The sequence below is a fragment of the Sceloporus occidentalis genome, unplaced genomic scaffold (genome assembly GCF_023333645.1).
Source record: "Sceloporus occidentalis isolate IW3139 unplaced genomic scaffold, rSceOcc1.0.p SCAF_6, whole genome shotgun sequence".
Taxonomy (NCBI): domain Eukaryota; kingdom Metazoa; phylum Chordata; class Lepidosauria; order Squamata; family Phrynosomatidae; genus Sceloporus; species Sceloporus occidentalis.
Genome location: NW_028316986.1, coordinates 36,960,890 through 36,983,288, shown reverse-complemented (window position 1 = coordinate 36,983,288; position 22,399 = coordinate 36,960,890). Strand labels below are relative to the sequence as shown.

Genomic DNA, 22,399 nt, shown 5'->3' with positions numbered 1-22,399 from the left:
GTTATGGTTTTGATGAAAGTCACATCTAGTGCAGCCTAGAAAAGAACACTTAATTCAGGATGTGTTTCAAATTAACTTTAGTTTCAGGCCCGTTACACACGGGCTTAAAAGTACGCGCGTAGCGCGTACTAGGGTTAAGGCGGGGCGGTGATTCCGCACCGCCTTAACCCTAGTGCGCGCTGTGCGCGCACAAAATGGCAGCGGCCATTCCACACGGCCACCGTCGTCGATACGTCACGGTCGCGCCGCCTCCAAATGAGGTGGCGCGGTTGTGACGTATTGGGGTCGCGGCAGGGCGTCTAGGGCGCCCTTTCCGCGACCCTGGAAGGAGCTCCGTTTCGGAGCTCCTTCCTGGTTTGGCCCACTGGGCGCAGCTTTTAGACAGCTGCGCCCAGCGGACCAAAGGAGAAAGGGGCCAAGTGGCCCCTTTCTCCTTCTCCCCGCCACCGCGGAGTGTCCTTGGGGCTTGAAGCCCCAAGGTCACCCCTTTCCAGGCTGCGGGGAAGGGGCCTTTTGCCATTTCCCCGCAGCCCGGAAAGTGGCGGATCGGGGCTTCAGCGGCTGCCGCTCTGGCCGCTGAGGCCCCGATCCGGAAGGGAAAGGTGCGCCTACAGGCCGCCCCAAAGGGGCAGTCTGTAACGCGCCTCAGCAAACTATAGAAAGCAGTACATTTCCATTGAGGGGACTAAAAAAATTCGGGGGCCTAACGGAATAGGGATAATTCTTTTCTGTGGATCTACAGTACACAATCGCAACAAGAAGGCAAATTTTGCCTAATTTATTAGATAACTGAAAGGAAAATAATTGTATATTTCATATTCTTAGCATTTCCCTCAATCTCCTATTGATACTGATGGAGTTAAATGTCAAGCAGGCATGCTTAAGAATGCAACCTCAATTTCCAGCATCTGATTCACTTAACAATTTGTATGTGAGAAATAGCTTTCTTTCAAATAAGCAGAGGTGCAATGATACAAGCTATGAGGGAGTTACTAGGAGGCAATTTTGTTTGTCTGGGGAACTCCTCTGCTTTTTCTGGTGTTGTGGATGCATATTCATTGGACTGTACTGTCTACCCATTTTACCTACATGATAGACTTAGCTAGTTTTCATAAATGAAATTGTTTCTGACAATTATTTTTCATTTTTTTTCCTTATCAAGTCAGAATGCTGATTTAGAGCACAGTTTCTGCTCAGTTCATGTTTTCCAAGTTACAACAAGCAAGGCCCTCTTTATTTTGCATGCGTGCGTGCGCGTGTGTGTATGTATGTATGTGTGTGTGTGTGTGTGTGTATATATATATATATATATAGAGAGAGAGAGAGAGAGAGAGAGAGAGCGCTGTTCTGGAGCACATATGAGCAATGTATATAGCATTATTCCTTGTTGGATTGCCAAGGATTTGAATCTTTGTACAATCCTCCAATCTGCTAATGTGATATTTAATGAGGAGACATCAGTCTGGAGAAAGGTAGTCAATATAAATCAGTGTTTACAAAGTGTGATTAACTCTGAAATATTTCATCAATGCTGTGGTCCCAGGCAGACTCTATGCTAATTACGAGAATCTGTGCATCTTTCAGGGGACTTCCACAGACTCTTAGTGCAGCAAACGTGGAGCAGCAAAATTGCAATTATGCCTGGACTGTCTCTGATGACAATTTATGCATTTGGTGTGATGACCTCCCACTTCCCAAGAGAGCAATAAACAGAATGCATTTTCATTAAGATACTAATGTACTTAATCACCAGGGGAAAGGGTTAGAAAGTAACAAAATACCTTAAAATGAGATGGGGCAGCACTCGATGTAAAAAACCATTTTTATTCTTTCCATGAAGTACTGCCATTGCAAACTGCATCAGTATTATAACTCTCAGGATAGGTGTGATCCTAAGTGAATAGCTCATCTTATATTACAAAAAAAAATAATTCATTTCCCCTTGTTGGATAAGAACACAGTAGTGAGTAAGAATATATGAAAACCCCTCTTGGATCACAGCGAGGGTCCAGCAAGTCCAATATTAGCTAAAGAAGTTCCCAATTTGACTAAAGAGATTTCCTTTAAAAGCCTACAAAGTTTGAACTGTGGCCAGGAAATCTCCCCCACACCCCATATGTTGTGTTCCTCCAGAAACTTGTATTCAGTGGATTTATTATATTTATTAATGGGACTTGTATACTACTCTGTATAATAAGTGGCTTGGTCAATAATATAACATATAAAATCTGTAAGCAATTTACATTTAAGTACATGTTTAAAGCAATATTAAAACAATTCAATTTAAGAGCAACTTTTTAAAAAATAAATATTAACATTTCAACAATGAATAATAATTAATGATCAAGGAATTATTGCTGACCAAGGAGGGGCCACATAAATAAATATGATTTTAAGCAGCCTTTTTAGCTTGGCACTCCAGCTTTCCAAACCACATGGGGAGAATATTGCAAAGGAGGGACACCACCACTGAGAGGCTTTCATTTGTAAAACTAGCTGGCAGCATAATTTGACTTTGGGGCAACGAATAAGTCCTCCATTGAACATTTTGGTGAACAAGATCTTGGGCAACAATTAACTGCAAATTCTGAAGCAGTCAGAAGGGCAGGCCCTCATGAAGCACATTACAATCATCAAGACACAATATATTAAGTGTATTTTTGCTGTTTGGTTTTACATGAAAGTAGTCACTCAAAACCTGATACTATTACTGAAACTAATTTATGTTTAATTGCTGATATTGTTCAATCTCATGTTTTATTGCATACTCGTTCATTCTTAAGATATTACAGCTAACTTGACAGCTAATATTTTTCAATGGCTTCTTCTTTTTCTGAACCCTGACTGCCACAGGTAACATAGAATACAGCTGCCCTGCAACAAATGAATGTGAGATTACGAAACGCAGACGTAAGTCCTGCCAAGCTTGTCGTTTTATGAAGTGTCTAAAAGTTGGCATGCTGAAAGAAGGTAAGGCTATATCTTTTTAGATAACTTTCTACAAATACTGTACTGTTAAGAACTGTAGTTCAGTTTGGGGAAAACAAGTCATCAATGTAATCTCATATGAGAGGGGAAATTTGTTGGGTGTAAAAATGCATTTTGTGATTACTGATTGCTGTTTAAAAATACAAATTTACAGCTAAGTACAAATCTAGTGTATAATCAGAAGGATAACCAAGACTAACCCAAAACCAATTTTTTTTAGTAATCCCAAAGCCTTGTGAAATAAATTAGTTTGAATTAATCACCTAAACATCTGAAATGGGGTGGTCAAAATGGATTCATTGTGGGAGAAACACTAAAAGATAGATACTGCTATGCTGTTATACGTCAGCTGTTCATTGTATCAGTCCCCACAAACATACACCCCAAGGAGAATCTGAAATTTCAGGCAACATGATTCATATCATTAACAAAAGTCATAAAATCATAGAGATGGAAGAGACCACAAGTGCCAACTAGTCCAACCCCCACCATGCAGGAGCTCAGAATCAAAGCACTCCTGACAGATGGCCATCCAGCCTCTGTTTAAAGACCTCCAAAGTAGGAGACTCCAACACTCTCCAAGAGAATGTGTTCCTTTGCCAAGCAGCTCTTACAGTTAGGAAATTCTTCTTAATGTTGAGGTGGAATCTCTTTTCCTGTAGTATGAATCCATTGCTCTGGATCCTATCCTCTGGAGCAGCTTCAAATATTTAAACAGGGCTATCATCTCAACTCTTAGCCTTCTCTTCTCCAGGCTAAATATAGCCAGTTTCCTCTCCTCATAAGGTATGGTTTCCAGGCCCTTCACATTTTGGTTGCCCTTCTCTGGACATGCTCCAGCTTCTCAATATCCTTTTTGAATTGTGGTGCCTAGAACTAGACACAGTATTCCAGGTGAGGCCTGACTAAAGCAGAATAGAGTGGCACTATTACTTCCCTTAATATAGTAGATACTATACCTCTATGATGCAGCTCCTAAAGCAAGTGTTTTGTAAAGTCAAATGGACTTATCTGCACAATAGGGGTATCTCACAGCAATATGTTGTTGCTGTGAAAAATGCATCCCTCTACCTGCAGCTACTGTGATAGTTTCAGCTAAGTTTCAAGGGAAAAGATAAGGCTAGGAAATAGTCAATGATGTAATAACCATTTATAATCAGAAAAGCCTCTCCATCCCTTTGATATCTGCACCATTATACCATTGTCACTTTGGTATGTAGGGCTGCATAAGGAGATACTGATCCAATTGAGAATCCACTGGCTTTAGTTTAAGTCCAATTTGATGAGGAGCCAGAAGCCAAATCAAATTCAGAATCAAATTTCAGTTCTGGAATCTTAATTGCCTATCTTCACCTATGGACATGCACTGGAAAACTAAAATAAGCCATATCTGTTTATAACTACAGTCACCCCTCCGTATTGGTGGGTGTTTGGTTCAGCCCCCACCACAGATATGAAATATTGTAGGATCTCAAGTTCATATAAGTCTATGGACAATGATGTGGAAGTTTTGACTTCAGTATGGCTGCATGCAGGTGGCACCATCAATGCCTTGCTTTTTCTGTGGTGACTCAACCTGTCTGCTTTCCATCCAATTATTATTATTTGTATCCCGCCTCTCCAGCTCCTAACAACAACTAGAGACAATTGGGATCGGGGACAGAATATGTTTTGCTACTCAAAACACACTGCCTTGTAAATAAGCAAATTAACCAGAAAGATAAATAGAAGCTTGGTTATTCAGTAAGACAAAGGCTAATAAAAAAGGTAAAGATTCATAGATAACAACTGAGATGATAACCAACAACTGCCCAACCTCATCATAGCTCTCATAATCTGCTGCTAACAGTAAATCAAAAAAATGAATGAAAAGACACCTGAGGACATAATTGATTATATACCTTCAATGACCTCACATGATCGTTCCCCATATGAACTGTGATTGGAAAATGCTGAGATTGTAACCCAAATTGCACATTAGAGCTGTTAGGGAGAAAAGGCCAACCCATCCCTCACTCTCCATCACACCACTTTGGTGTTTTCCTATATGGTCATGTTGAATAATAATAATAATAATAATAATAATAATAATAATAATAATAATAATAATGTAGTATTTATATCCCGCCTCTCGACAAAATGTAATCGAGGTGGCTTACAAGTTTAAAATATACAGTCCGAAGCCTCAACCCACCCACCCCCCCCCCTTAAAATACAATTAAACAGTGTGGAATTTAAAACAAAACAGTGCGGCTTTTTCCCATTTATTTTTATTGTCTAGATTGGTCTGACTCACTTAGGACTGTGCCATTCCACCCCAGAACTGAATTGGGCCAAACTGAGTCATTACAGAGCTGATACAAATCAGTCTGAATCAGCCCAGCTCCATTTGTTATTCAGTATTTCAGCTGAATTGATTGCAAAGCATTTCACATATCCACACATGCTGATCCTCCAGCAGTGGAGGTAACCAAATCAGGACTTTACCTGATGTTGTTAAGTAGGAATGTATAGGAAAATGCACACCTATTACTAACATCCTTAAGGTTCAAGCTATATAGGGCTTTTTGGATCAGATCCAAAAAGTGTAAACTACTTCAGCGTGCCATAATACAAGAAAACCAAAGTTCTCTGATTACTCTCTTTGTGATTCTTCTATCTTGTGGATTGTCTGTATTCACCTCATATACCCTCAGTAAAGAACTCCATTATATGTCTCCAGCCTACCTACTAAGTGAACTGACATCAGCAAAATTAGATCAAAAAGTCCATGTAGTCCTCATATATTAAGAAACTGAACATGTGCATGGATGTCCACACATCTCCCTATTGTTGGGTAGTTGGGGATATATAAAAAGATATATCATAGATGATAGCCTTATTTATATCCATCTTATGCAGTCTTTCTTCAGCAGATGAGTCACGCATCTCCTGTTCATTCATCTCTTTTCAACCTTTTCAGATGTGGGACTCACAAGTAATGGGGGCTACATCTTACATTTTTTAAACAAAGTTTGTACAGCCATATTGCTACTGAAAACTACCTTTAGTCAGTGTGGAAGTCAGCTGTGGTTCTTGACACAGCAACTCAAGGCCAGTGTTCTCCTGGGAAGATTCCATATTTGCTCAGTCCAGTCCACCTCATGATCTAATATGTAATTTCAAATATTCAGTTGAAACAGAAGGATAAAGATTTTAACAGGGCAATTCCATACATGTCTAGCCAGCAGTAAGTTCCACTGAGTTCAATGGAACTTTCCCACATAAATATTTGAAGAACTATAACATAACTAAATAAACATATTGGATTTATATTACATTTTTATGAAATTGCAGTTCAGTTAAATCAGGTGCTGTTATAGCACATGTCACAAATTTATAAAGAGAAATCCTATGAGTTATTCAAACTGATCCTGATAGGTGTTATGCAGTTGCTTTAAAGTGTAGTTTGTAGCAAAATATAAATTGATTTTCCATTCAGAAAGTTGCCTTTTTCCTTGAGTGACCAGTATACCAACAGCTGCTGTTCCCGAAAGAACCTGGGCTGACAGAGAGATGGCAGGAAAAATTAGGCCTATCACACACCTACAGACAATATTCTTATTGGATTATACTTACTAAGAATAAACCTCATTCTGTGTGTGGTTGCTTTGGCAGGCACTATGATCCTGCGAGCCAAAGCCTGCAGCCTTTAGTCTTATTCCGGAAAAATTCCTGTCTAATTCAGTGGGGATTTTGCTTTACGAAGAGATACAGGATTTGGCTATTATAAAATCTGGATTTGGACAGGGTTTCTTCCATGTGGAAAACCTAATTTGCTTCACACTACAAAACCCTAGTACAAAACCCTTTAATGGTACCTAGATGAACTCAAACATGAAAAGCATACTTGAATATGGCTCCTTTTCATATAGACAGTAACACTTAGCATATTTGGCCAATTGGAATAGAAAGCTGTTTTCAGGGGCTGGTTCATGTCAGCTTTCTTTCTTTCTTTCTTTCTTTCTTTCTTTCTTTCTTTCTTGTAGCAGGCTTTTTTAAAACTCTCATCTGGCAGGTAAGGTTTATATGAACTCTAGGTTTGTGAATGTGATCAACATTGATCTTTCACCAAGTCATTTATACCGGCCTTTCCTATTTTGCTTTGTTTAATAAAGGAAACTTTTGCCTTAGTATCATAGAATTATAGATTCATAGAACTGGAAGATACATCAAAAGCCATCCTGTCCAACCCTCTACCATGCAGGAACTCAGAATCAAAGCACTTCTGACAGATGGCCATCCAGCCTCTTTAAAAATCTCCAAAGAAGGAAACTCCACCACACTACGAGGGAGTGTGTTCCACTGTCAAACAGCTCTTGCTGTCAGGAAGTTCCTTGTAATGTTTAGGTGGAATCTCTTTTCCTGTAGCTTGCATCCATTGTTCTGAGTCCTATTCTCTGGAGCCGCAGAAAACAAACTTACTCTAACTTCAATATGACATCCCTTCAAATATATAAACAGGGTTGTCATCTCACCTCTTAATGTTCTCTTCTCCAGGGTAAACATACCCAGCTCCCTAACTCTCTCCTCATAGGTTCATGGTTTCCCTTCACCATTTTGGTTGCATTTCCTAACACTACAAAACAGGCAAATATGGTACAGTAGAAAAAGCACAGCAGTTTAGACTGTGGAAATGACAGAAGCATTAAACATCACATCTAAAGCACCATTAGAATGTGATCATTTCACAACAACAACTTGGTTGCAACCACCATAAGGGTCCTTTTTCCAGAGACCCAGGCAGATTCTCTTTTCATCGGGCTGATAGGTAAGGGAAGAAAACTCTTAGAGGATGATGATGCTTGGAAAAATACAGTGTGTTCACTACCATTCCTACTTCCTCTTTGAGCACACAGACAACCAGAACCCAATTTTTGAAAGTTTTTCTGGGCACATGTTCCTTCTGTGCAATTCCTTGCATTTTTATCTTCTTTTTTTCTTGAGATGCAGCAGCAGCAGTGGCTCTCTCTCTCTGTGCATGTGTGCGCATGTGCGCTTGTGTATATCAGCAGAGCCAAGCTGTAGAAGGAACAGCTTTCAGGATGAATAAACCAAAACAGATTTCTGAGTGGGAGGTTTGCGTGTGTTACAGCACTACAACTGCATGACAGCAGGGGAAAAAGAGTCACAGTATACATTTTTGCACTAGGAGAGACCCAAAATAACCTGAGCCTGCTGAGCCAAGCAGTCTCTCTCTCTCTCTCTCTCTCTCTCCTTTCTTTCTTCTCTCATACTCCTCTTCCTTCACCTTCCCCCCTTCTTCCATTCTTCTGACTACATTTATCTTCTCCTTCCTTTTCTATCCCTTTCTTTTATCCTATTTCTTCATCTGCCAATAGGTCTTCTGCTTTTTTCCTTCTTCCCTCATCAACTTTTATCCCCTCCCTGCCAGTTGCTATGAAAACCTTCAAACCATGATTGGGACACATTGCAGTCTTGGCTTTGTTAAAAGTTCTACTAAGTTCAAAACACACTGCAGAAATAATCCAATCTGAGACTGCTTTAATTGTCCTGGGTCAGTGCTAGGGAATTCTGGGAATTGCAGTTTATGGTGACACTAGAGCTCTCTGACAGAGAAGGCGCAGTGGCTCTTAAAACTAGAGTTCCCAGAATTGCCTAGCATCAAGCCAGGGCAGCTCAAGTGGTCTCAAACTGGATTATTTCTGCAGTGTGTTTTGGACTTTAGTTAGCATGTCGGGCATCCACCAGAAATACATGGTGAATATTTGTAGCATTCTTAGGATCATAGATTATTATTTTGGGGGTAAGAAAGAATATCACACTCCTGTTTGGAAAGGAAGGAAGGAAGGAAGGAAGGAAGGAAGGAAGGAACGAAGGAAGGAAGTGGTCAGTTAAAGGCAACCAATAAAAGTATAGTTTGGGGAACTGTATTTTTCACTGAAAACTTTCTTTAGTATGACTTTGGCCCAGAACAGATGGGCCTTTGTGGCGCCCTCGTCACGTGTGAGGGTTGCCTGGTGGGCGGAGCACCCACACGCCTGGCAACCCTCGCACTTCATGGATGCACCACAGCTGCTGCACGCCCACCAGATGGAGCTTGTAATGGTGACATCGCAGCTGCGCCGCTTCCAAACAGGGCGGTTGTGGGTGGGGTTGGCGCGGCCGGCTGCATTCTGGGAAATGTAGTCCGAGGTGACACGTGCGCAACAAACTTTCTACGCCGAGCTTTGCAAGAACTGTGACCTTTAATGGTAACTTATAACAATAACTCAGTGCAACATTCCAGAATACCCAGCCCTAAAGCAACAGTTTCCCAGTCTCTCTTGGCCTCTTTACAACAGAGGTTGCTCCTTGACCTCTTCTTGCGGTTTCCCACACAAGGCAACTCGACCTCCCGCGTGCTTTTCAAGGGGTTCCCTTTCAGCCTTCTCCTTCTCTGGTGGTGGAGGTCCCTGCTCCCAATGACTCCCTTTACCGTCCCACCACTCACTTGCTAAACCTCTTCCAGAGCTCCTCGTCAGGAAAGGGGAAGTCTCCCTCTTCTCGAGGGTCCCGCAACTGTAGAGCCTCGTGGGGCCCCGGTGGCCTCGGCGTTAGTTTGGTTTGGAGGGACACGGGCTGTCCGGCCCTCTGAGGGCTATGGGTCACTCTCTCCCTTCCCAACTCGACCGCCTCTCCCCGTCCTCCTCTTCCGCGTCTGTTCCCTCCTCCGCAGCGCACCTCTCCCTCTCCTCTTATCCTCCTCCTTGGCTCCTCCTACCTTTCCTCTAGCCCCTCCTCTGGGCTCTTCCTCCTTATTTCCTCCACCTGATCGCTCTCTCCTCCCCCAACTCTCCCTTCAGGTACCTCTACTTTGCTACAGCGGTGCAGCAGTGATGTCACCGCACCGGTTCTGATGCTTCTGGGCGCTCCTTTTTTGCTCCACAGCAGCACCACACAATTTGGTTGCTGCAGCGCTCCTGCAGAGCAAAAAGAGGCGCCATAGAGGCACCTCTTTTTGGTGCTCTGTACCGCGCCTTTGGCCTGTTACAGACTGCCAAAATAAAGCTGCTTCGGGTCTCTTTGGAGGTATGCTATTTAAATGATGCATGGGTCCTAAGAGTCCGGAGGTCGTGCCAAAGCCACACTCTGTTCCTAAGCACTGGAGTGCAGCTTTGGTGCAGCTTCTGGATTCTTAGGATGCATGCATCGTTTAAATAGCATACCTCCAAAGAGACCCGAAGCAGCTTTATTTTGGCAGTCTGTAACAGGCCTTTGTGATCAAATTAGTGCTTTCAAAAGTATTAAAATCAGAACTGGGAAAATGAATGTCTATATTTGAGGAAAGATTGCAGTTTGAGTTTGAGAGGTGGTTTTGGGCTCTGTGACCACGTTAGATCACTGCCACCATCCCTAGCTGAGTGCCCAAATGCAAAAAAAGGATAACAGTCTTGTACCCTGGGCTGCCTCAAGACTTTTGGTTGGCTAGGTGAAGGAGAAAATGGCACCACCAATCTTCTCACATAGAGAATGCTAATGATGTGTAGCAGCATCCATCACATCTGAAGACAGAAATGTTGCATGAAATTGCAGGGCAGGCAGTTTAGCATCCCTGATCTGCTCACCCAACAGCTCACTACCACTCCGGTGCCTGCATAACAAAGGTGAAAGAGTCCTCTTTTTCACCTGGTTGTCCAACTTACTATAGGTTGGATGTAGAATGTGTGACTTTTTGAGTGTTTGATTGTGCATCCACCCATTCTCAGCCTGTATTTGTATAAATCAGAGGTGGGTATTAACCGTAGTCATCATAGCCAATGGCGAAGGTTTATAGAAGTTGCAATCTGGATGGTCATATCTACACAGACTTGGAGTCAAAACAAGAACCAAATCTTAAATATTACTGAATGTGAAGATGTGTTTTGATTATTTTTTTCCCTTTCCAAAGCAAAACATGGAGTACTTAATCTCCAACCAGAAAAGCATTTTCTCATTTCTTACACTTTGTGTTGTTTATTTTAATGACATGCGCTGAGAAACTGGTTCATTTGTCATCCTTAATGACATCACCTTGTGATATCAACATTTCTAGGTGCCATGTTTGGGCCCTAAAATACTCCTGAACTGGCAATCTTACTCCTCAGATGCAACTGATCCAGTCAAAGTTTGTAGCACTCATAATTACTTAAACATTTAAAATAAAAAATAAATTTAACCAGTGAATTGAATCTTCAGCATCATATCTGTTTTGGCCTGAACTCTACTAGGGTTTGCCACAATTTATAGGTTAAAAGATAATTTGTCCGTATCATTTGTGCTTTGTAATTAATCTTAATATTCAGATGCTAGTAGCAAACAAGCAGACTGCCACTATCCATCCTATCAGGCTGAGGATATTGTCATCATATCTTAATCTTTATTAATGTGACCCAACTATCATTCCTAGGGGTCAGTTTCAGAGGCTAACAGGTGGTGATCCTTATTTCTTTTTCAGTCCTTGGCTCCAACTTTGCACCTTTCACATTCAGGTTGAGGTGGAGCTTTTGAATACATCAAGACACAGTGCCATATTTCCATTTTCCCCACTATTTCTATAAATGTGATAGATGGGATTTTGAGGATAGATTTGTTGAAATATTTTACTGTAATGAAATCACTCTCTCTCTCACACACACACTTCTTTAAGTTAAAAGTATGTAACTTTATTTCTGATGTTTTTCTACCACTTAAATTAGTGGAAGGATGTGGCGAGGAAAAGCCAAGTCTATTCTTGCTATACTAATCTTAGATATATTAGAGTGATGCAGGATTGACTGATGGCTTCTCAGATGTGTTTTTAAATGTATAGACAAAGATTTTAATCCCATGCAGCATGTCAGAGATCATGCTGGAGGAAATCTATTCAAATGGAAACCTGTTCAATTCAATTACCAGTCTATAATAAAATTTACTGTTGCAAACTTCATGTTGGCTACAGCAGTTGCTACATGCTGATGGCACAGTGTGACTGAAAACTGACAGCCTAAATCTATTTAACTTTAAAAATTAGTTGCACTACCTGAAATAAAATCAATTTTTTAAAGCTTTGATAGGAACATTACGATTCTTGCTGGAACATAAACATAGTTCTTAATGTTTCCTTTTCTTATGTAAACATTTTTACAAAAATAATTTGGAACCAGTAACAATACAGAGGGAAAGCACTGTTAAATCAGACCAAATGTCAATTTTGTCCAGTGCCTCATTTTCAAACACCAGCCAGCTTTCATTTTGAAAGAAACTTTAAATCATTTCATAGTAAAATTCCTAGAGCAGAATGTCTTCCAAATTTACACTGTAAATAATAGATATGTGGATACTGCAGGTAGATATAGCTACAGGTTTTATCTGTAAAAAAAAGGTAGAATGCAATCTTGGGCATTCTAGTCACCTAGAAATAGGGTTGCCATAACCCGGCTGCACCCGTGACTTTCCTGATTTTGGGGGCCCCGGGCCCCTCCCGGCACGGGTGCAGCCCAAAAACTGGGACCCCCCCCCCCCCCGGTTGCAGGCAAGTTGCTGCGGCCTGCAGGGCCTCGTTGCCCTCCTCCTCCTCCTCGGGGAGGCAGGGAGGAAGAGGAGGGCAGCGAGGCCTGCCTGGGGCAGAGGAGGCGCCTCCCCGCGCGCCTGCACCACCCTCCTCCTCCGCCCTGTCACCCCCAGGCTTCGCGCCCGCCCGCAGCATGGAGGAGGCGAAGACGGACGGAGCCAGCACCTCTTGCGCGCGGGTGTGCAGGGAGGAGGAGAAGAGGGGGCGGAGGAGGTGGGGGAAGGTGGCGCGCCCGCGCGGAGAGGCAGGGAGGGTGGCACGCCCACACGCAAGAGGCGCTGGCTGCGTCTGCCTTTGCCTCCCCGCGCGGCCGCGCCACTCACCTCCTCCTCTGCCGCCCCCTCTTCCCCAGGCCGCGCGGCCGCGTGGAGGAGGCAAAGCCGGAGGTGGTTTGCCTCCTGTGTGCAGCCGCGCACCACCCTCCTCCTCCGCCCCGTCCACCCCAGCCCCCAGGCGAATGGAGGAGGGGGAGAAGGAGGAGAAGAAGGAGGAGGGGGAGGAAAAGGAGGAGGGTAAGGAGGTGGTGAGTGAGTGGCCAGAGAGGCCTCAAGGTGAGTTTTTTGGGGGTGCTTTTAATGGTAACAAGTCTCCCTTACTTTGACAGTGATAGTGTAGTGGTGATGATGATGATGAAGATGATATGAGTGGGTCAGCATGCAAGCATTGTTTCAGAAGCCGAGAGAGTGTGACTTTCCAAAGTGCCTTTTCTGTGTGGTTTTGGTTCTTTAATGGTGATATTGATATCAGAAAGCCTCCGAGGCAAGGCCAGTGTAAATTGCTGTGATTTTTAGAAACTCATGCGCAGTGAAGAAAAACCAAAGTCCCTTGACACACACTTCTGAGAAGTACACTTGCTGCAAGAACGGTGAAACCACCTTGACGTGTTCAATATGCATAGCCATGTTAAACCATGCTAAGTGTTAAACCCAAGGGGTTTGGTTATGGAATAAGCCTTTGTTGCAAGAGGCCATGTTCAGTAAAGCCATGTGAAATGCCCAAATGTGCTGTTGTGTGTGTTTTGGAATGGAGGTTGGGGGTGTTTTGCCAGAAAGGGAAGTCCATTTCTGTCATTTGTCTAGGAATAATGCCCAAATGTCCTCCATTTTGATCATGCCTAAGAAACAGGCATTTATATTAACATTTAAAAAAAAAACATCAATTTTTTGTGTGTCCTCCATTTTTAAAAAATGTGTCCTACATCTGAAAAATTTGTCCTACATTTGTCCCGGTTTGGAGGTCCTGACTTATGGCAACCCTACCTAGAAAATTCCAGTGAGAGCTGCTTTCCTCCCAGATTCCATTCACCATGATAATATCGTTGTTGTTATTGTTGTTCTGTCTGCATTTCAACAGTCAGTTAGCTCTACAGTCATTGAGCATACTCAATCCTTTCTTCTCAACTCCTCCCCCCCCCCCCCCCCGAGTACTTTCAGATTCTTCTAAGCTTTCTGATAATTCCTGCATGGGTGGCACTGTTTGGGTTATGTAGGAATATATTAAAGCAAATACATTAAAGCATAATCCTTTTTTAAAAGTCTTATTCTTTCTCCAGCGTGAACTTATGTATTTACTCCCAATCAACCCACATGAGTTTTATAAAAGAAATACAAAAGGAAAATGCAGCCTCTAAAATCAGAATGTGAATTGCATTGGAGGACTTACAAATGCCTAGAGAAGTGTTTTCTCTAAGAATCTCTAGGTCCTCCAATGGGACAGTGTGGTCAGCCTCTGGCAGAATCGTGCTGAAGGACCTAGAGATTCCCAGACAGAACATATTAATCAAATACACAAACAATTCGGACATGACTTAAGCGGCTCAGCTGCTTAAGGGAAGGTACACCTTTGATGGTCTTCATGATTAGAGACCAGGATAATTGGGGCTTGGCTGATTAGCCAAGCCAGGGGCATGTGATAGCAGGCAGAACACAGTGGCTTTTTATGTTGGTTGCCCCCTATACAGCCATTCCTTCTCTTTGAAGCATGACCCACCTCTCCTGCTCAATATCCATTGAGAGCTTAGCTGGTCACTGCAGGACTGGGTAGGAATTTTTATCCCCATACAGGGGATAATTTTTAGCCTACCCCATACTGTTCATATTGGGACTTGGAAAATTGGCTTGGTGAGTCATTAAATAGGATGGTGTCATTGTCACCATGGGGCAGTGATGGGGGAAAATATGATTAGTTCAGTGTCCATGTCCACCATTGGCACCTCCTTTGGGTGAAAGGTTGGGCCCTAGGATAGCATTTACGAGTCAAGGGACCTGGGGTTGGAAAGGAGCCTGCCTCTGGGGCCGACATGGGGAGTTTGCTCTCTCTTATAAACTTGTGGGAGTTTGGGAGAGAGTGCCCTACGTTTGCCTCCCAATAGGTTGGACCAAGGGCTCAATCCAATATTTTGGATTTACCTCAGGGCCCAAGGGTAGGCGGGAGGGTTTTGGTCACGTGGTGACACCAGGTTCTCTAGCTGGACCTGCACCAGGATGCTCCCCCTTATTGTAGTTTCCCAAAAAGTCAAGTTTATTAGTTTTTGAATAGATCAAATAAATGGCCTTTTATTTTCCCATATATACATGCCTGGTCTTGTCATTTCATGGCTGATCATCAATCATATTCACAAAAGTCAAAGCCAGAAATGTGGAGGGCTGACTGTACTGTTTAGAGAAGCCTGCTGGTCTCAGTTTTATTTCATGTAGGCTGTTTGTCCATCTGTCTGTGTGTCTCCCTCCTTCCCTCCTCTCTCTCTCTCTCTCCCTCTTTCACACACACACACACACACACACACACACAGAGAGAGAGAGAGAGAGAGAGAGAGAGAGAGAGAGATGGGGGTGGGTGGGTTAGGAGCTCTACAGACCTGCCTTCTTTGGGCTTTTATTCAGCCTTCCATTAGAAAAAACTCCATGCAACATTGCCTATAACTAGCAACTGACTCTTTCCGAAGGCCAACAGCCCTTGAAAGGAGAAACACTCTTTGTTTGGAGAATCAGGATATATGTGCCTAGCTGAAATTATAATAGATTTGCCTGGCTCTTTTTATCCAGCAATTGCTATGGATTTCTCATTTATACTTTTTATTCTGCCAGTAATGGCAGAGATATTTTCTGTGTATTAGCATCTGTCTGTGTATCTACAGTTGCTATCTTTAATTACTTATGCTTTGCTGTCATTTGAAATTCTTGAGATCTCTTTTAGTGGCTGGCCGGACTCATTTGTTAACTGAGGAACTGATGCATGTTCACTAATTGGATGGTATACCATAAGTTCATTTGATAATCAATCAGGATTGAGACAGGAGAGAAATAGCTCTGTTTTTTGTTGTTGTTTATTCCTCACGATTCCTTGTAAGTCAACATCAAGAACTTGGTAGCTGATTAAAACACAAAGGGTAACAATATGCAGGCTTTACCATTCCCTTTCTAATGGAATACAAGATTTCAAGTGATGTAAATGTGGACAACACTATTAATTCAGTTGCTAGCCCTCTACCGCTGCTAGTTCCTTGTTACTAAGATCAGCAAAACTATATACTACAATGTAAATGCTGAGACCCTGGAGGGTTGCTGCCAATTAGAGCAGATACAGTGCAATCAGTATCAGAGTTTAGAAAAGTTACTTTTTGGATTAGCATTATACAAGAATCCCTCAGCTGTCAGGGTTGCTAAGGAAAGTCTTTATTGTAAGGTACCTTCAAGTCATTTCTGATTTATGGTGATTTATGGTCAGCATGTCTTGGTGTTTTCTTGGCAGAATTTGTTCAGAGGGAGGTTGCCCCTACCTTCCTCTGAGGCTGAGAAAGTGTGACTTGCCCAAGGTCACCCAGTGGGTTTCCATAGCCAATCGTAGATTTGAACCCTGGTCTCCCAGTGTCTCTGAACAATGCACAAACCACTGCACCTTGCTGGGGGTCTCTTCCAATCTCTGATCAATATTCCAAACCACAGAGAATGTCTATATACAAACACAGCAGGCTTTCCTGTGTTTCTCCAGTGTATGCATAAAACAGGACAGAATTGCCACCAGAGGTCTCCACAGTGAAGGTGGACCTAAACATAGGCTTTGTCTCTCCTGCCCCTGTCTCTCCCCACTATTGCAGCTATACGGATACTAGTGGTTAACCCACTGGGGGGCCCTGGACAAGTCGCACTCTCTGAACCTCAGATGATGGCAATGGCAAATCCCCTCTGAAGAAACTTGCCAAGAAATCCCCATAATAGGGTAGCTATAAGTTGGAAACAACTTGAAGGCATGCAACAGCAACAGGAGGTTGAGCATTGGTGTATGACTCTGGACACCAGGGTTTGAATCCCTGCTTGGCCATGTAAACTCCACTGGGTGACCTTGGGCAAGTCACACTCTCTCAGGCTCAGAGGATGGCAATGGCAAAACCACCTCTGAAGAAACTTGTCATAAAACAAAACAAAACAAAATACCACAATAGGTTTGCCTTAGAGTCATCACAAGTCAGAAATTACTTGAAGGCACACACCAACAGCAAAATGACTGTATAGTGAAACAGAAGTTCAGCAGTTAGATCTCCTGATATTTCTCTTTACAAAAATCAACCATAACTTGTCTGGAGTGAGACCAGGTCTATCACATACAAGAACTGTATAATCTTTTGCCCATGATTTCAGCCCTCCACCTGGCCCCCTTAGTTGTTATCATCCGGGCAAGAGAAAATTCAGGGGCTTAACAGTTTAAGTCCAGAGGTGTTTGCTTCCATTTCTAATAACAGATTCAAAGAAATTTACAAAGAGCAATGTGTAAGTCAGTGATTAAGCTACCCGCAGCCACCCATGTTGTAGTCTCTATCTGAATCCTTACATTTTAAGCATCACCCACGTATGTATGACCATGCCTGGTTTAACCCTGAACCTTTAATGAAACACATAATCCTGTATGTCCTATTCAATGAAGAGGCAGGTACTGTGTATTCAGGTCAAAAGCAAATGCATGCACAGAATGTGGTACAAAAGATTTTGAGGCATGCTCTCAAAAGCTATAAGCAACCTTAAGTATTTGTAAATAAAACTGTTATCACAGCCTATGTTTTTGAGGCCATGGAGGGGACAGCATGTTTAATAAGATTCTTCATAGCAAGTTCTTCTTACCAAAAAAAATGGGGGGGGGGAAATCCCCCCCACCCCCAATGTATCATAGATTGCCAAGGTAAATTTCTTTAACAGTCTAATATTATTACTCTGCCAAGTAGAAAACAGAAATGATTGTGATCAGAGATAACTTACTATTGCCTTCAAAAACTGGAAGGAGCAGGAGAGCAAAGGCTTTTAAGGAGTTCTAAGAATAAATGCACACACATATACTGAATTCATCTCAATATATTTATATTTATCATGTAATAAAATATTTAAGCAGCAATGATCAGTTTTAATGAATGATGCCTATTCCAGCATATTCTTGCACTGCTCTGAATGGCTGTTAGGGGACTTGATTTTAGATGCATGTAATGGCCATCTAGAGACTGGGTTTCAATTGCATTTACTTTGAATTTCTTTTGAAACAACAGCAGTTACCAACTTAACTATAGGTGGCCATTTGTTCCTCTTAACCATACGGTATACTGGAAAAGCTCAGTTCAGATTATCAAGACCTGCTTTGATGTCCTAAAATGACCTGTGCCTTGATGCATGTCTTGTCATTGCAGGAAAGAAAACATGATAAAAAAGCAACAACATGTGTTGTTGGTGTAAACTGATATATGTTTACAAAAAAAAGAGATAGATTGTTTAAGAGCTTTGTTGTGAATTATCTTCTAATAAAGAAAATGTATTAGTGTGAGCAGAAGAATCTATAATGTATTTTTCCTTTGTGATTATTTTACACACTGCTGATCAGTTTTTCTTCCTGGCATTAGACGGTACAGTTTCTGTGAGTTCAAAAGTCTTGTTGCAATATATAACTGTTAGAAGTCCATCACTTTTAATTAACAAAGGTATATTGGCCCCTATTTGACTTATGTACATCTTCATGTGTTATATATTCAGTCCTCAGGTTAAAAATAAAATAAAATTAGCATTTTGTCTTTCTGAGAAATATTATTTCTTAAAAAAAATATTCACTTGATCTAGCCCAAGGGAAGTGGGAGTGGGTGAACTTTTGCTTATGTACTGGAAATAGTGACAGCTATGCAAGTGAAAACAAAGGGGGAGTCAGAGACATGCCCGCAGGATCTGGGATTGTGTTTGATGTGGCATCATTCCCCATCAGCCCTAAGACAAATAGCAGCCTCTTGCCCTTTCTCCTTGGCACCAAAACACATTTGTTTCAAAATGCCTCCGTTTAACATAAAGCCCATCTGTGTTATATCTGGGGGGTTGGGGGTGGGGAGAGAAGCTACTTGTGTAAATTATTCTACCAGTTTTATTGTTGCCTCTCACACTTTCCCATTTATCTGCTCTAAAAGGAAAATAATAGGATTAACATTCCATGTACATAAGGCACGGAATAGGTTTGTACTGAACAATGTACAGTATTCTATGACTAAAAAAAGATATAAAGAGGCTTGAGTTGAAGATTACCCCTCCTCCTTGAATGCTGTCATAATTCTACTCAACCACTCCTCTACATAAAATGAAATGAAGTCAACAAAGTTTGGCCTAGATGCTCCCCTGTCCATGCTTTCTTAAGTCCAAGGTTATGCCAGAGTAACATTAAACCACTGGCACCAAGTAGTATTCACATAATGTTTGAACAGGCCAACTTTTGTGCTCTTGGCACCAGATGATGTCGAAGAAATCCACATGACCTCTTCAATCAATCAAAGCAGTCAGGGTATCATGGAACACTAAAATTACAAGCTGTAAATATCACATGTGTGATCTCATGGAGCTGTCCTTCACATTTTCCTATGTATTAAGCTGTGCCTTGGTACAGAAATTATTCCAAGTGACATTTCATTGGGCCAGTCAGTCACAAACCGAACCACACCTCTCTGGCAGAGCCAATGATATCCTTTCGGTCAGCTGCTTGGAGTTTCTGCCAGTCTGCAGCATCTGTCATTTTCCACCGTCTGAGACGCTCTTTGTCTGAGCCAGATTATGATTTTATTTGCTGTCTGCAGCATGACTATCATGGTCAGTAGCTGACTGTCTTAAACATGACATGAGTGAAGAACAATAAATATCCTTCATGATGCATGGTAGTATGGGTTGATAATTATTTTGAGTCAGTTACACAAACAGAGCCTGAGAAATAAGTGAAGAAAAGAGAGGAGAACATGTAATTTAAATTCTGGTTGTCTTAACTTACAAATACTTTCATTCTCATATGCATCTGTCTGAACTATGTACTACTTCTGCAACTGTGTACTATACACCAAATTATTGTGCATAAACAGATAAAATTGCTGAAGTTTTAAAAGTAATTACCACAGTTATCTTTTAATACCTACCATCTATTTGGTGCAAAACAAAACAAACAAACCAGTTTCATTTATATACCACTTCATACTGAACTAACAATGTCTAAGAGGTTTACAACTGTAAGCTAATTGTCCCCAACAAGCTGGGTACTAATTTTAGCCACCTTGGAAGGAAGGATACAAGCCTGAGTCAAGCTTGAGCCCTTTCGCTAGTACTGAATTTGCAACCTTATGGGTTTGAGTGAGTGGCTGCAGTACAGGCATTTAACCATTGTGCCACCAGGGCTCTTCAAGAGTTGATAGATGGGTTTGAGGGGTCTACTTTGATTTTTTTTTTCTTACTAGAACTCAGAGATCAACCAACCAGAGCCAGGTGCAAAATGTGTGCATCTAATGTGTGGTCTCTTTCTATTGCCTTCTACCTTTCCTAGCATTATTGCCTTTTATAATGATTCATGCCTTCCCGTGATGTGGCCAATGTATGACAGCCTCAGCTTGATCATCTTGGCCTTCAAGGAGAGTTCAGGCTTGATCTGTTCAAGGACCCACTTGTTTGTCTTTTTGGTTGTCCACGGTATCCTCAGAACTCTTCTCCAGCACTGCATCTCAATGAGTTGTTTTTCTTCCCACCTGCTTTCTTCACTTTCCAGCTGTTGCATCTGTACGTGGAGATAGGGAATACAATGGCTTGGATGATTCTAATTTTAGTGCTTAGATCACATTTTTGGATCTTGTCTAGTTCTTTCTTCAAATTACACAAAAGGAGATGCTGACAGAACACTAAGCAAAATGTCCTGATGGTAATAGCTGTTCAAGGGGCTTCTCAAATTCCATAGGCTAATCCATCATGGATGAGTGCAGTCATGACCACTTCTTGAAGGGTGGTGTTGACATCCACTGTTTTAGAAAGTGCTTTACAAAAGTAGAAATCCCAAGATTCTGCAGGACAGAGCCATGGCAGTTAAAGAGCTGTCAAACTGGGCCTGGGGATAGAAAAAGCTTGTTCAGTGGTGAAGCATGCAGGGGCCCTCTGGCATGAGAGATACTGCTGAACAGGTAGGAAGATGCAGTGAAGTAGAAATATCATAGAGTTGGAAGTCGTCCCCCCCTCACGTGATTTACTCCAGGCTCCTCCCCGTATAAGGATCTGCAAGTAAACATCTTTGAGAGGTAACCATTCAACCTCTGTTTAAAAACCTCTAATGATGAAGAGTCCACCACTTTCTAAGATAGTCTGTGCCACCCTTGAACAGCTCTTATCTGTTCAGTCAGAATCTTCTTTTTTGTAATCTAAAGTAAGCAGCAGGAAAAAATGAAGACTTTGCATACTGTTGGTGGCAGCAGAGACTACATTTCATATATTGGTACAAAATACCCAGCCAAATCTTTGGCTTCTGTTTACAAAAGAATGAAGGATAGGCAGGAATTGGGGGTGGGAAGGGGAGAGAGGATGAAAGACAGAAAGGAAACACACATAGAGAGTTTGAGCAGGGAAAGAGAAGAATTTTAGCCAGGAAATGCAAGGGCAGGAGAAAAGGAGAAAGACGATGAAAAAAAAAAAAAAAATAGAAACGTGAAACCAGAATGAAAAAGAAAGAAAGAATCAAGTGCTTAAGCAGAGCAGAAGAAACACATTTGTACTATCCTTTTTTCTAACATTAGTACAATCTGTGCACCTCAAAACTAAGAAAGAAAATTATCTTATGTTTCACTCAATTAGGGTCAGTAGGGGAAGGTGGGAACTGAACTTGAGAAGTTAATAAGAAAGGAAAAGGCATGATGCGGTGATCCTGTAATACCTTTTTCAGTGACTTGACTGAATTCTGAAGGACCACAGTATTTCCCCATGGCACTGGCCATAGTTTCAGAAATTTTGAGAGCAGAGAAGGGAAGAGAGAAGCAGATCAGGAGAACCCTTTAGGGAGTCTATAGCAGCTGATGCAAAGCATCCAACTTAGAAAAACAAACAAGAACAACAAAACCCTTTAAAGATGGTGCTCTTAGCCTGAAATTCATTCATTCACCCTGAGAACTAAGGAACTGGGGCTTAGAACTCCTTCATATAGGGTTATCCTTATGTGTAGGACTTCTCTTTTGTTCTTGTCTTTATTATGAATTCCTTTGTGAATTTGAAAATTGTTGGAAATAAAGTAACAATTAACCATACAGCTAGATTTGGTAGAAAATAGTAGCACACAGTTCTTTCTGTGGATCACAATTTGTATGCATTCTTTCAGTGGATCGGGAGGGTATTAATTTTGGGGTGAGTGAGTGGCATGTTGGATGTGTTCGTGTCAACTTTTGATGCTGTGTAAGTTTTGTGCATCTGATCTGATATGCTAAATTCTCACTCTGGTGTGTAGTGGGGTGGAGTGGAGTGATGCAGCTGTTGCCCCTATGGATAATAATTCTGCACCCAATGATTTTCCCCTTCACTCCTCATATTTCTAGCATTG

The 22,399-nt window shown here is 41.8% G+C and overlaps 1 protein-coding gene across 8 annotated transcripts in view; it reads left to right on the top strand.

The window, feature by feature from the left end:
* LOC149310619 (estrogen-related receptor gamma) overlaps positions 1 to 22,399 on the top strand; it is a 575,297-nt gene that overhangs the window by 412,960 nt on the left and 139,938 nt on the right. For all 8 annotated transcript variants that reach the window (XM_089529318.1, XM_089529314.1, XM_089529315.1 and 5 more), the window contains one exon: positions 2,854 to 2,970. In XM_089529318.1, the coding sequence (XP_089385444.1) occupies positions 2,854 to 2,970 (117 nt within the window). The remainder of the gene's footprint in view (positions 1 to 2,853; positions 2,971 to 22,399) is intronic.